The sequence below is a fragment of the Harpia harpyja genome, chromosome 4 (assembly GCF_026419915.1).
Source record: "Harpia harpyja isolate bHarHar1 chromosome 4, bHarHar1 primary haplotype, whole genome shotgun sequence".
In the NCBI taxonomy this organism is placed as follows: Eukaryota; Metazoa; Chordata; class Aves; order Accipitriformes; family Accipitridae; genus Harpia; species Harpia harpyja.
The window spans coordinates 79,890,554-79,904,375 of record NC_068943.1 but is presented as its reverse complement, the minus strand read 5'-3'; the positions used below and the strand labels follow the sequence as shown (position 1 = coordinate 79,904,375).

The window sequence follows — 13,822 nt, the reverse complement described above, 5'->3', positions numbered from 1 at the left end:
CCTCAGAGTCAGTATGCAGATGGAAAGACCACCTAAGGGACACAGGCAGCATTGCAGCAATTTTTTAATGACTAAAGAGGGAAATGAGGTCACTCCGAGGGGAGGCCCCCAGTGCAGGAAGGCGCAGGAGCAGCCAAGAATCTGTTCCCCTTTTTTCCTGTGGCAGAGTTGCCACCGGCCATCTGTTGACCTGCCTGGCAAAAGGGAGACAGCCTAGCAGGTCACTCCAGGCTGGTTTCTGGGGTCCCCAGAGCAGGCTTTGAGGGGAGCACAAGACAACAAAGAAAAGAGAGAAAAAGGGTGAGTGGAAGAGAGGAAAGGTAGACATTGGCCATGTTTTCAGAGAGCCCAGGCTGGTCCCTTCCATGCTGCCCTTGCAGGGCAAGCCAGAGGTGACCAGCTAGTCTGAAAACAACAGCATGAATTTTGATCCTCTGTCCAGCAGCATCTTCTGGGTTCCTAGGAGTCCTTATCGGAGGCCGTTGCCAGCATCTTTAGCAGGGGAGGCACCTTCTGCCACAGTAGCGGCTGGTGATGCAGGAGAGGTCACAGCACCCAGAGTTGATTGGCACTCCGTCACAGCTGAGGATGCTGCCAACAGCAGCAGAGGTGGAGGAGCCCACAACAGTGTTCTGCGGGAAGGAGCTGAGGATGGGGCCAGGCAGGGTCACCACCACGGGGGAGGGCTCGATAACGACAGTGGAGTTCTGGCACTGCCTGACACAGGGCTCGTTGCAGCTGTTGGCCAGCGGGGTCGGGCCGCAGGGCTGGCAGGGCTGGCACTGATCACAGCAGGACATGACTTGGGGCTGGAGGTGCACCTGGGAGAGAGGGCAGGGAGGAAGCAAAACATGGGGAGGCGTGAGGAGCATTCTGTCACCACACCACGAGGGAGCCAAAGAATATGCAGGGCCAGGAGATGGAGGCTGTGCAGGGATGCCTGAGGGCTTCTTGGCCTCATCCTGCCAGGGCCCAGAAAGAGCCACCAGGTGTTATGTGGCTACTGCCTAGCCCCTGAGTCCAGAAGGCGCCTGAGTACAGTCTCAGCCTCCCTCCATGTCTAACCTTCTCCCCACTTCCCTCTCCCATGACAAGCAGCCCCATGATGTGGCATAGAACCAAGCTGGTGTCAGCTGAGAGGCCCATTGAGGTGAGACCTGCCTTTAGAGAAAGCAGAGAAGCAGAAGGGCTTTGAGACTCACCTGACTCCCAAGGAGATGGAGGCAAGAGAAGTGGATGAGAGAGTGAGCAGCTGGGCTGGCTTTTATCATGGACCTTTACTGCCCTAGGCTGCCGGAGACATCCCTTGTAGAGGTGATTATTTTCTGACAAGCTCATCTTGAATGCAGAACATCTCACCTAATGCTATGGGCTGTGTTTTGGCTCCCTGAATTGCTGCTGTTTCATTTCCTGCTTTATGCCAGGCACATTCCCCAGTGAAGGCATCTTTTGTGTGACAGGATGAGAGGCCCAAGCATTTCCGGAGCAAAACACGTCAGCGTGGGCAGAGGACTCAGCTCACATGGTGGAGGAGTCCAGTAAAGGACACTCAAGGTAGACTAAACAGCTGGCTTAGACAACACCCATACACACACACATCCAGACCTCTAGTCCTCTAGAGCTAATTGAGAAGGCTCAAGACACCCCAAGAGAGGCTGTCTACACTATCCAGGGCCACCACGCAAGTCTTGGACTTGACAGAGTCAGGGGGAAGACTGATCTGCAGTCGGTGAGAGTGGGAGGTGCAGCTGATGAGAGTAATGTGCCCAGCTTGAAAGCATTTCACCCCCACAAAAGCCCTTTCCCTGCTCTCTGTCTGTCCCTGAGTAGCGTGGACATGGCTATGGGGTTTAGCCATGGGATGGAGGTGCTTCTAGGCTCTGGTAGGACAGCCTGTGGGTTCACTTCTGATCGCATGATGAAGCAAGCCATGCGCAAGTGACCAGGCATGCAGGGCTTGCTGTGAGCTTATGCTAGCTGGGCAGTTCAGAGGCCACGACTGGTCAATTACAGGATCAGTGTCTCCAGAAAGGTGACTTGTCTCGTTTACCATGGACGTCTGCTTTGGGATGGCAGAAGTCCCGTGTGTGAGCTGATGTCTCTTCACTGACTGTGGGAAGAGTCTGTAGAATCTTTTAGAGCAGGTCCAGAGGAGGGCCATGAAAAGGATCAGTGGGATGGAACACCTCTGCTATGAGGGAAAGCTGAGAGAAGTGCGGTTGTTCAGCCTGGAGAGGAGAAGGCTCTGGGGAGACCTTCTTGTGGCCTTTCAATACTTAAAGGAGGCTTATAAGGAAGAGAGAGAAAGACTGTTTACCAGGGCCTGTAGTGACAAGATAAGGGGCAATGGCTGTAAACTGAAAGAGGATAGGTTTAGGTTGGACATAAGGAAGACGTTTTTTCCAGTGAGGGTGGTGAGACACTGGAAGAGGTTGCCTAGAGACATTGTAGATACTCCATCACTGGAGGTGTTCAAGGTCAGGTTAGATGGGGCTCTCAGCAACCTGATCTAGTGACAGATGTCCCTGCCTGTGGCAGGGGGATTGGACTAGATGGTCTATCAACATCCCTTCCAACCCAGGCCATTCTATGATTCTATGGATTATGCGAGTAACAAAGCTGAGTCTGTGAGGTCCTTCCCTCAGGGCAGTGAGTTTGGGCTGAAAGAGCCTCTACACAAGGATGTCTTTGGAATCTGCGTTGGTCCCACAGGGCTGGAAGGACATATGCCCTGAAGGGGTCTTGATCCATTTCACTGCCAACCCCTTAATTACCTCTCTTTACTAAGACTGAGATGCAAAGCATGGCACAGAAGTCAGAAAAGAATCCCTCTCCCTTGAGAGCTCATTTGGGCAGTGTGCATGGCAGGAGTGGGGAGCAGCAGCACTCAGCAGCCTTGGCTTCTGTCCCCAGAGGACCCTTTTGGACTGGTCAGGCATGGAAGGTGTTTGACAAGGTGAGGCAAGAGTGCTTTTGCAAACACCTGCTAAAGTGGGCAGGAGGAGTTTCAAGTAGGTGTGGAGGAGGAGGTCTGCCATAGACTGAAGAGAAGGGACAGCACAAGGGGTAGAAGAAGTACGTGTGGGGGACAGCATGCCAGGGGAGGCTCTCACACTTGCCCTGTGGCACAGGTGGTGGTGCAGTGGTATGTCTGTGTCATGGTTTAAACCCAGCCAGCAACTAAGCACCACACAGCTGCTCACTCACTGCCCCCCCCCCCCCCCCCGCTGGAATGGGCGAGAGAATGAGAAGAGTAAAAGTGAGAAAACTCATGGGCTGAGATAAAGACAGTTTAATAAATAAAGCAAAAGCCACCTGTGCAAGCATAGCAAAACAAGGACTTCATTCACCACTTCCCATCGGCAGGCAGGTGTTCAGCCATCTCCAGAAAAGCAGGGCTCCATCACCCGTAAGTGTTACTTGGGAAGACAAGTGCCAGAACTCTGAACGTTCCCCCATTCCTTCTTCTTCCCTCAGTTTTAAATGCTGCGCATGACATCATATGCTATGGAAAATCCCTTGGGTCAGCTGGGGTCAGCCGTCCCGGCTGTGTCCTCTCCCAACTTCTTGTGCACCCCCAGCCTCCTCATTGGAGGGGTGGTGTGAGAGGCAGAAAAGGCCTTGATGCTGTGTAAGCACTGCTCAGCAATAATGAAAACATCCCTGAATTATCAACACTGTTTCCAGCACAAATCCAAAGCATAGCCCCATACCAGCTACTATGAAGAAAATTAACTCTGTCCAGGCCAAACCAGCACAGCCTGCTGCACACCTCCTGCTCAAGAAGAGGAGGCAGATGACGCCACCTTCAGGCAGTTGGGGAAAGCCTCACCATCATAGGCCCTGGTAACCATGGGAGGTTTTTAGCAGCTCAGCATCTGCCTCAGGGGCAAAATGGCCGGGCACAAGCAAACCAGGAAATGTCCTGCTCCTCCACACAGCTGTACACACACAAAAGCACACCCATACACACACCTGTGCCCACACAATTATGTACATGCAGACCAGTCACACACATTCATACTCTCCCGCCCCCCCGCAAAGAATTCCCGTATTACAAGGAAAAGAAAACAAATCCTCCACTGCTAGAAGCTCCCACCTGACCTTGGTGATCTCCTCAAGGGTCTGGGACCAGCCCCTGCCCTTGCAAAGGCAGCGGTGCCACAGTGACACACTCATGTGGCAGCAGAAGGGTGTGTGTCTGGGACAAGGCAGACTCCCCTCTGGCTACAGACACTCAGGCTGGCACATCAGAAGTGATGTAGTAGGGAACCTGTCTCTAGACTCACTTTAAGGTAAATACCCTCTCTTCCAAAGGCAGACAAGTGCAGAAGCAACCTTAAATTACAGAGCAGCTGAAAAAAATGGTTTGGCTACGCTGTGATTGTTCATGCATTCTTTTTCTTTTTTCCCCAGTTTGAATTGATGTGCTGGCCCTGTTTCTTCTTGTCTTTTGCATGCAGGTGCAGGTGGTGTAGTTGCCTGTAGTGAGAGGGAGCTGCCTGCAGCCTCCCCTGTTAACCTTGAGCTGGCTGAGTTTATCCTGCAGCCAAGATATGCAAAAGAGTTTCTGCACAAAATAATAATACCAGAGTCATGACAGTGTATTTGCTTTACCTGGCAAGGTTTCGGTACTGAAGGGCTCAAGGATGGCTTCTGTGAGAAGATGCCAGAAGCTGCCCCCATGGCAGAAAGAGCCAGTAACAGCCGCCTCCAGGATGGACCTGCTGCTGGCCAAAGCTGAGCCCATCAGCAACGTTGGGAGTGCCTCTGTGATAATATATTTAAGAAAGGGGAAAAAACAGTGTGCAGCAGCCAGAGGAGAAGAGTGAGAAAAGTGACAGCAACAACTCTGCAGACACCAAGGCTAGTGAAGGAGGAGGGGGAGGAGGTGCTGCAGGAGCCACAGCAGAGATACCCCTGCAGCCCTGGAGAAGACAATGGTGACACAGCTTGTCCCCTGGCAACCCATGGAGGACCACGATGGAGCAGATATCCACTCTGCAGCCCACAGAGGACCTCATACCAAAGCAGGTGGGGACGGCCTGAAGGAAGTTGCAGCCTGTGGAGAACCCACACTGGAGCAGACTCCTGGTAGAAACTGTGGCCCATGGAGAGGAGCCCACACAGGAGCAGGTTTTCTAGCAGGACTTGTGGCCCCACGGGGGACCCACGCTGGAGAAGTCCATTCCTGAAGGACTGCAGCCTGTGGAAAGGACCCATGCTGGAGCAGTTCATGAAGAATGGCAGCCCACAGGAAGACCCCATGTTGGAGAAGTTTGTGAAGGACTGTGTCTTGTGGGTGGGACCCCAGCCTGGAGCAGGGGAAGGGCATGAGGAGGAAGGAGCAGCAGAAATGAAGCAGTATCAACTGACCTCAACCCCCATTCTCCAGCACCCTGTGCTGTTTGGGGGGAGGAAGTAGAAGAGTTAGGTAGGAATGAAGTTGAGCCTGGCCAGAAGGGAGGGGTGGGGGCAATTTGTTTCTAGTTTTGTTTCATTTTTTGCTATCCTGCTCTCTTGCAGTTAATTGGCAATAAATCAAATTAATTACCCAAGTCGAGTCTGGTTTTCCCATGACAGCAATTGGTAAGTAATCTCCCTGTCCTTATCTTGACCCACAAGCCTTTCATCGTATTTTTCTCCCCCTGTCCTCTTGATGGAGGGGAGTGATAGAGCGGCTTGGTGGGCACCTGGCAGCCAGCCAAGGTCAATCTGCCTCAGACAGATAAAGCAAAGAGAGGAAGCATAGAATAGCAGTGATGTTATGGCTGGAAGTAGCAGAGATGTCCTGTCCCTCTTGTCCCATGCCCTGTAAAACAGCGGTGGCACAGAGATCACTAAACAGCCCAGTTCCTTGTGTGGTGTAGAAGACAAGGAGGAGCTCTGGTGTGGCTGGAGGGCAGGGGCATCCAGCACTTCATGCTTGAGGCTGCATGGCATGCGGTGAGGGGAAGCAGTCATGTGAGGCTCCACCCACATAATGGTTCTGCATGAGATAAAAGAAAGGAATGATTTTCACGGACAACTTGGAAGTGGGGGTGTCTCCTCTAGTACCCTGAACACAGCCATTAGCTCTGCATGCTGACTGCTGTCCGCACCCATCTTGCTGAGCTGGATGAAAGCTTGCAGCCTTCCACCACCTCCCTCCCTTCACATATCTGCCTGATCTAGGTCTGTGAACTAGGCACAGTGTGGCTGCTCAGGGCTGGGATGTTTGTGTGGTGGGCCTTTCTGAGCCCAGGCAGTGCTTAACAGTTCCAGGGGAGGGTTGGTCGTGTCCATCAGTCCTATTTGAGCTGGATTTTCCTGCACTGGTTTTGTGGGGACATGGCTTTGCCTGCATGGAAAGATACCATTCCCATTTTGCAGTGCTGGATTGTTGCGCTTTCTGTGGACTCATTTCCCAGCTGTGCTCTCTCGTAGTGTCCACAACGTTTCCCCAGGGCCTCCTCTCATCCTGCTGGGTAGGTGCAGTCAGCAGCATAAGGGGCCAGCTCACATCCTGGGGACAGGCTGCACTTCTCCTAGAGCTGGGCCACAGTCCCCTGGGAAGGCAGAGGGCTGTGCCCGTACCCCTGAGGCAGCACAGCAAATGCACATCAGCGGCCTGTCCTGGTCCCTTTGCTGATGAGGGAACGTCCCTAAACTGGGCTTGTTTGCAGGGAAGGGGAGATGCCAGCCTGTGTGCCCCATGGCCACACCCCACCATTTCCTGCCCAGACCCCTTTGAGCTGCTGTGCCTGCATCTCATGTGGGGCCGCTCCTGCAGCTCCAGTCATCCTCATGTCCCCTTCAAGCATGGTAGTAACAACAAACGCAGCACTAGTGTTCCTTCTCTTTTCCTTGCCCTACCCTCTGCTTCCTGAAACAAGCTCCTAGTTCAGGTGGGCTGGGACCTTCAGCTAATTCCTCCTCACTTTCCCAATTCACCAAGAAAACCATTGAGGACAGGTCTCTTGTGACTGTTTCACTCTCCCCTTCTCTGTGCTGATTGCCCTCAGCTCTCACATGCTTAGCTCTACTTTCCAGCCTCAATGCATACAGCAGCACGGGTGACTATTCCCTGCTGGCCCCATCCATGCATGCTGGCCATGGCCCCTAGACTGAGTGGTGGAGGGGAGAGGAAGGTGGAGTAGCAGCTATGGGCCATCCCAAGGGCTGTTCCCTTCTCTAGCCCTCTTCCCATTCCCCAAAGCAAATCAACTTTTGGAACCCAACACCACCCCCTGTCACCCCAGTGCAGCTCCAGCCATAGCAAGAGGAACACTCTTCCTCAAGAGATCATGTGGCTGCTGACCCCTGAGGGCCTCCTGCCTTTCTGGATGTTTGTGGGCAGAGACACAGCAGGGCAAGGCCTGATCGTCACAGGCAGCAGAGCAGCCAGGGATGGCTTCCTCAGCTCCATGAGAGAGTGCCCAAAAGAGGATCCACTGCAGGGTGTGGAGCCTCTCATTCCTCTGTGGATGGAGAAGGGTCTCCTTGTGCCCTCACCTCCCCCATCCACCCCAGAGCAACATCTTTCTCGTTTGGCCGCTTGGCGAGTGTCCACAGGGGGAAGGACCACAGGGAGGCAAGGCTTGAATGCAGCAGAGCTTTAATGAGTCAAAAGAGGGCAACGAGTTCACTCCAAGCGGAGGACAGAAGTGCAGGGAGTGCTGGGGGCAGCCGAGAGTCTGGAGTCCTTGGTCATGGGGAAGTTCCTGCATCATGCCTGCCCCGTGGAGGGAGAGGAGACAGATGGTCCCTACCAGGTTGGTGTTGGGGAGATGGTGTGGGCAAGGGGATAGGCAGCAACAAAGAAAAGGGAAAGAAAGGCAAAACCATTTGGGTATACTGAAAACAGCATCCAAAAGACTGATCCTCTGCCCAGCACCATGTTCTGAGTTCCTCAAGGTGTCACCCTGGGGCTTTTCCAGCATCTTTATCTGGAGACGGGGCACCTGCTGCCTAGTAGCGTCTGGAAATGCCAGAGAGGTCACAGCACCCAGAGTTGATGGGCACTCCATCACAGCTGAGGATCCTGCCAACAGCAGCAGAGGTGGAGGAGCCCACAACGGTGTTCTGCGGGAAGGAGCTGAGGATGGGGCCGGGCAGGGTCACCACCACAGCAGAGGGCTCAATGGCGACAGTGGAGTTCTGGCACTGCCTGACACAGGGCTCATTGCAGCTGTTGGCCAGTGGGGTCGGGCCACAGGGCCGGCATGGCAGGCACTGGTTGTAGCAGGACATGTCTTGGGGCTGGAGGTGCACCTGGGAGAGAAGCAGGGAGGAAGTAAAGCACAAGGGTGACTGAGGAGCAGCCTGGTTACCCTGTCACAAAGGAGCCAAGGCCAATAATGAATGGAGAGCTGGAGGCTCGGCCAGAAGACACGCGGTCTTCATTGCCCTACAAAGAACGGCCTGACCCAGGCAGGCTCTCTCCTAATTCATAAACCAAAACGCCCCTCGACCATGTCCCAGCCTCTCTCTAAGCACTCCTTCTCCCTGCTTCCCCCTGTCAGGACAAGAAGATCCAAACCCCAGCACAGGCCAGAGCCAGTATCAACTGAGAGGTCCATCGAGGAGAGATCTCACTTTGGAAGAGAAGGAGAAGGGGCTTCAGACTCACCTGGTTCCCAAGGAGAAGGAGGCAAGAGCAGTGGATGAGAGAGCAGGGACTTGGGCTGCCTTTTATACCTGCCCTTCATTGCTGCAGGACCAGAGGCACCCTTTGCAGAGGTAACAATTTTCTGACAAGCTCATCTTCAATGCAAACCATCGCAGCTAATGATATGGGCTGTGCTTTGGTTTCCTGCACTGATGCCTTTTCATTTCCAGATTTGTTCCATGCCCATTCCCCAATGAAGGCTTCTTCTGAGCAGTGGCATGAAAGGCCCAGGATTTCTCAGGCAGGAATGCAGCAGTGCAGGCAGAAGGCACAGCTCAAGTGCTGGACAGGTCCAGAGCAGGCAAGTGACATCAGCCTAGGTCACCCTGTTGGGGCTGTTTGAAGTGTCATTCTCAGGAAGGAGCTCCAGCAATGCTCAGCTGGATGTCATGGGCTCCCGTGCATGAGGACGTGCCATGTCCTGGTCTTTCCTTCCCTCCTCAGCTCACCCCGATGGTCCCTTGTTCTTGACTCCCCAGGGGTGTGCGTTGTGCTCCTAGGTTTTGACCCCCTCCTACCTAACACTGCCCAGTCCCCAGGGGTCCTAAGCAGGGTCCATGGTTCTCTTGTGTGTGTCCTTGTCTTGCGTGTACTTGTAAGCAACCAGGTTTGTCTGGGTGCACGTGGGAACACATATATGTGTATAATCCCAAGCTGGTATGCATGAGCCCATGTCTGTGTGTCCTTGTGTGTCCCTCATCACGAGGGAATATGCTGCTCATGGCAGGGACACTCTCCACTGCTCTCTCCATGAGCGTCACAGAGCAGTAGGTTCCCAGGGTCAGGAGGAGCCTGAGTGCAGCTGAGTGGTGATGGCACCAGACTGCTAGAGAACTGTCCAGGGAAGAGGCACTGAAATGCAGCCACTGTCTCCTGAGCCCTCCTTTCCCTGCCTCTCCAAAGCTCACGCTCCGCTGCTGCTGATTTCAGGCCCCAACAAGGATGGTTTCACACCAGTTTTGATCCACAGTTTAATTCAGTGTAAACAATATTGGGAATACCTCAGCATGGCTGGCAGTCCTCCCTGCCTGCCCCTCCAGGCCAGGACACAGCGGATCTCCCCAGTGCAAGAGAGTTCAAAAGGATGGGGATTGCTCTCTGGGGAAGGAGAAAGGCTGAGGAATCCTGCTGACCTTGCGCTGGCCATCCCTGAGTGGATCTGCTTCCAGTGCAGGGTCAGTGGTGTCTGGGGCGGTGCACGACCCCTCTCATGTCAAGGCCAAATGTACTTCATCGGCCTGGTGCTGTGTCAGGCAGGGACTGAGACCTTGGATCAAACAGGTACTGAATGAAAGCAACACAGAGCGTGATATCACTGTGCTGTGAGTGGAAGGACAGACCCTGTGGCCTGCACAGGAAAGGCAAAGAACTGGTGACTGCTTTGGACTTCAGCCCACAAGGACCTTCCTGCCCCACACTGGAATCTCGGTCTGAGTGCCCAGCAACTGCCCCTGGGAGGGAAGGGGCATTGGATTCGAGACCGCATCCCCCAAAGCCAGCTGCTGTCCCACAGGGGTGTCCCGAACAGACCCTCTTTCTGACAAGGGCTGTGCACAGTGGGTAAATTTTCTAAGCCCATCTCCCTGCCTGAATGGCTGTCAGCCTGAGGTCAGGACCATCTTGGACTCAGTGCAGTCAAGGGCTTTCCCCCTTCCCTTTAGTGACCTTGGTGAGATCAGCACCAGGCAGCTCTGCTGGGAGAGCTCAGCCAGGGCTGATTCCCCTCTTCGTGGGTCTGCTTTTGAGCTGACGCTCTACTCCATCTGAGAGCCAACCTCATTGCTTCCTCGTGAGGTAACAGGCACCGTGGAAAAAAGGGAAGGGCAGGGGAGGTGTGTACCTAGAGTTTAGCAAGACCTTTGACAGCCTCTCCTGTACTTCCTTGATGACCAAATTGGAGACGAATGGGTTCAGTTAGAGGATGACAAGGTGGGTGGAAAAATGGCTGTACTGCCAGGCTCAGAGAGTTGTGACCATGGTGCAAAGCCCAGCTGGCCAACACTTATTAGTGGGGTGTAGTAGTCGGGATCAGTAGTAGGACCAATACTCTTTAATGTTGTCAGGAATGTCATGAGTGGGAACTCCCAGCAAATCTGTAGATAACACCCAGCAGGGAGAATGGGTCGTAACTGTCAGAAATGGCTTCTGTTTAGAGGACCTGGACAGGCTGGAGAAATGGGCTGACTGGAACTTCATGAAAGCCAGAAAGAGCAAGGGCAAAATTTTGCATCTGAGGGAAAAACCAGCCTAGGCAGTCATGCAGGCTGGCAGCTGGCTGCCTAGGAAGCAGATCCATAGAAAAGGATGTGGGGTTTTAGGAGAGACCCAGCTGAACATGAGACAGCAGCGTGCCTTTGCAGCAAACAGGACCAAGTGCATCCTGAGCTGTGTCAGCCAAAGTGTTGCTGGCAGGTCCAGGAAGGTGACCCTGCCCCTCTGGCCCTTGAGAGACCACAGCTGCAGTACTGCAGCCAGATTGGGGCTCCCTGGTCCAAGAAGGATATTGACATACTGAAGCGAGCCCAACAAAGGCCACCAAGTCAATTAGGGGGCTGACAAACATGACATGTGAGGAGAGGCTGGGAGAACTGAGCCTGCTCCTCTTGGAGAAGACATGTCTCAGGGGAGACCTTCTTGCTTTCTACAACTACTTGCTGAGAGGAGACAGAGAAGATGGACCTGGTCTCTGGAAGTGCCCAGGAGACAGAACATGGGGAGTTCTGATTAAGCAATAGGCTAGAAGAAATAATGAGAAAAGGAACGTCTTTCGCAGGCAGGTTGTGCAATCTCCATCCTGGGAGGTGTTCAAGGCTGGACAGAATGTGACCTTGAGCAACCTGATCTAATGGGATCTGTTCCAAGCAGAGGGGTGATCCATATGACCTCTGCAGGTCCCTTCTGACCTGCGTTCTGACTCAGTGATTCCCCCTCTCCCCTGCCCTGAACCCTGCACTCCCATGGGCACAGGTGTCCTCTCAGCCCCTTGGCCACCGCACAACTTTTAGGCATTGTGCCGGGAGTGCAGAGAGGCAGCTGAAGGGAGGGAGGCTCTCAGCCTCCTCCCTGCCATCCGCAGGAAATCAGTGGCTGCTGTCGGCAGCCCCTGAGCTCGGAGACAGCTCTGGGAAGCTGGTCCATCTCCTGGGTCAGGGCCCTGCTGCCGTGCCAGGCTGCCGCTGGCGCTGCGCAGGCTGCTTCTTGCTGGGGAGGTGTCCTTGCTGGAGGAGCGGGAGAGGGCATTTCCCAGGAGACGAAGCGGTGCCCGTGCAGAGCCCCTGCGCCCTCTCAGCCCGGGCGGCGCCGGCGCAGGGCTCAGCCCCGGGGCGGAGCTGGCGGAGGCGGCGGAGAGGAGGCGCCGCGGCCGGAGCAGAGAGCCGGGGCTGGCGGGGGGCAGCGAGGCGCGGGCGGCGGAGCGGCGGGATGCGGCGGTGCCGGGGCGCGGGGCTGGCGGCGCTGGCCGCGGTGCTCCTGGGTGCGCGGGGCTGGCGGGGGTGGACGGGGGCGGGGGCTGTGCCCGGGCTGTTCCGCGGGGAGCCCAGCGCCGAGCCTTCCCTCTCCTTCTTCAGCGTGTCTTTCCCCCTCCCTGCCTCTCTGCCATCCCTCGTCCCCCTTCCAAACCCTCCGAGTCCTCGCTTCCTATCCTCCCTATTTTGCCATCAGCTCTGGTGGCACAAGCCTGCTTGCATGTACGCCTGCCTTTCCATGCACCTACTCTTTCCCCTGTGCATTCGGCAGTTCTTACTGCCCTGACTATAGCCCTCCGCCCTTCACTCTAACAACCCATCTCCCCGTCTGCTCCTCCTCTCTTCATCCAGCCATCCACGCACCCAGCTTTTGACCCATCTCTCCACGCATCTAGCATCCTTAAGCCCTCTTCCCACCCTGAGACCCCTCTCTCACCTCTCCGTTTCCTTCATGTCTGTAGGCACGAGGTTGCTTTCCTGCACCACACCGTTATTGCATACATCCTCTCATCCCCCTGTGCATTCAGCATTTATTCTTCTTCTGAATTCAACCCTTCATCCTTCGCTGCAACACACCCAACTCTCCTGTCTCCTCTCCCTCTCGCCGTCCATCCATCCATCCCTCCATCCATCCCTCCATCCATGCACCTGACTTTCATTGTAACTCGGCATGCATCAATTTCACATTCCCTCCCAGACTTCTCCCCTGGCTCCACACACCTGCCCCAGGACCACTCTCCATCCTTGTTGATGGGCACACGTCGCCATCCGTTCCAGTCCAGTTTTGTCTCACTGCCACTGTTCCTGACTGTTTCTCTGGGAAAAGAGCCACCAGAGCTGAGTGATCTTTGGTGATCTTTGGTCTTTCCTTCTCCTTTCTCGGCAGTGGCTGTGGTCAGAGCCCAGGTGCAGCAGGAGGCGTCGGCAGAGACCACCGAGGGCACCGGCATCAGCATCAACTGCTCACACCCCAACATACAGACCGGCGACTACATCCTCTGGTACCGCCAGCTCCCGGGCCGAGGCCCCGCATTCATCACACTTGCTCACAAAGGCTCCAAAGAGCTGCCGGACCCGCCGGGGCGGCTGTCGGTGGCGGCAGACCGCCGGTCCAGCGCCCTGTGGCTCGCCCGGCCCCGGCGCGGGGACGCGGCGGTGTATTACTGCGCCCTGAGAGACACGGGGAGAGGAGCCGGGGCTGCGGCCGGGCACGAACCGCCGCGGGCGGGGCCGGGCCTGTGGGGCGGGGGCGGGGGGACAGCCCCGGGCGGGCCCGCCAGGGGGCGCTGCCGCTCCGCCCGCCGGCGCCGCCTCGCCCCGCCCGGCCCCGCCCGGCCCCGCCCAGCCCCGCCCGGCCTCGGGCCCCGGGGCGGTTCCCCCGCCCGCCCCGCCCGGCACCGGCACCGGCACCCCCGCCCTCCCACCGGGACGCAGACAGACATCCCCCGCGACAGCGGGGAGGAATCGCGACCGGAGCGGTGGCGGTGGCCGGCGGTGCCCGGGAAGGAGCGATTGCAGCCGCCGGCCCCGCTGGCTCCCGGCGAGGAGCAGCGCCTTTCTGCTGTGCCCAGGGAGGCGGGCAGCAGAGATCCTCCTGCCCACGGGCAGCCCTCGGTCCTGCCGCAGGGACCGGCCACTGCTGACACGGGACATACAGGGCCTCTTCTCGGGCGTCTGACTTTCCCCGCTGGGATAGCCAAGGGAGCCC

The 13,822-nt window shown here is 56.0% G+C and overlaps 2 protein-coding genes across 2 annotated transcripts; both read right to left on the bottom strand.

Annotated features, from left to right (window-relative positions):
* Window positions 1–67: 67 nt before the first annotated feature.
* On the bottom strand, window positions 68–1,271 carry LOC128140710 (feather keratin Cos1-1/Cos1-3/Cos2-1). The gene is made up of 2 exons (XM_052784921.1): window positions 1,203–1,271; window positions 68–821 (listed from the first exon to the last, which is right to left on the bottom strand). Exons 1-2 carry the CDS (start codon window positions 1,269–1,271, stop codon window positions 495–497), a joined length of 396 nt encoding a protein of 131 aa, XP_052640881.1. The 3' UTR covers window positions 68–494.
* A 6,276-nt stretch (window positions 1,272–7,547) lies between these two features.
* Window positions 7,548–12,882, bottom strand: LOC128140711 (feather keratin Cos2-3-like). Its single transcript, XM_052784922.1, has 2 exons — window positions 12,835–12,882; window positions 7,548–8,253 (listed from the first exon to the last, which is right to left on the bottom strand). The coding sequence occupies exons 1-2, from the start codon at window positions 12,880–12,882 to the stop codon at window positions 7,951–7,953; spliced, it is 351 nt and encodes a 116-aa protein (XP_052640882.1). The 3' UTR covers window positions 7,548–7,950.
* Between the last annotated feature and the right edge of the window lie 940 nt (window positions 12,883–13,822).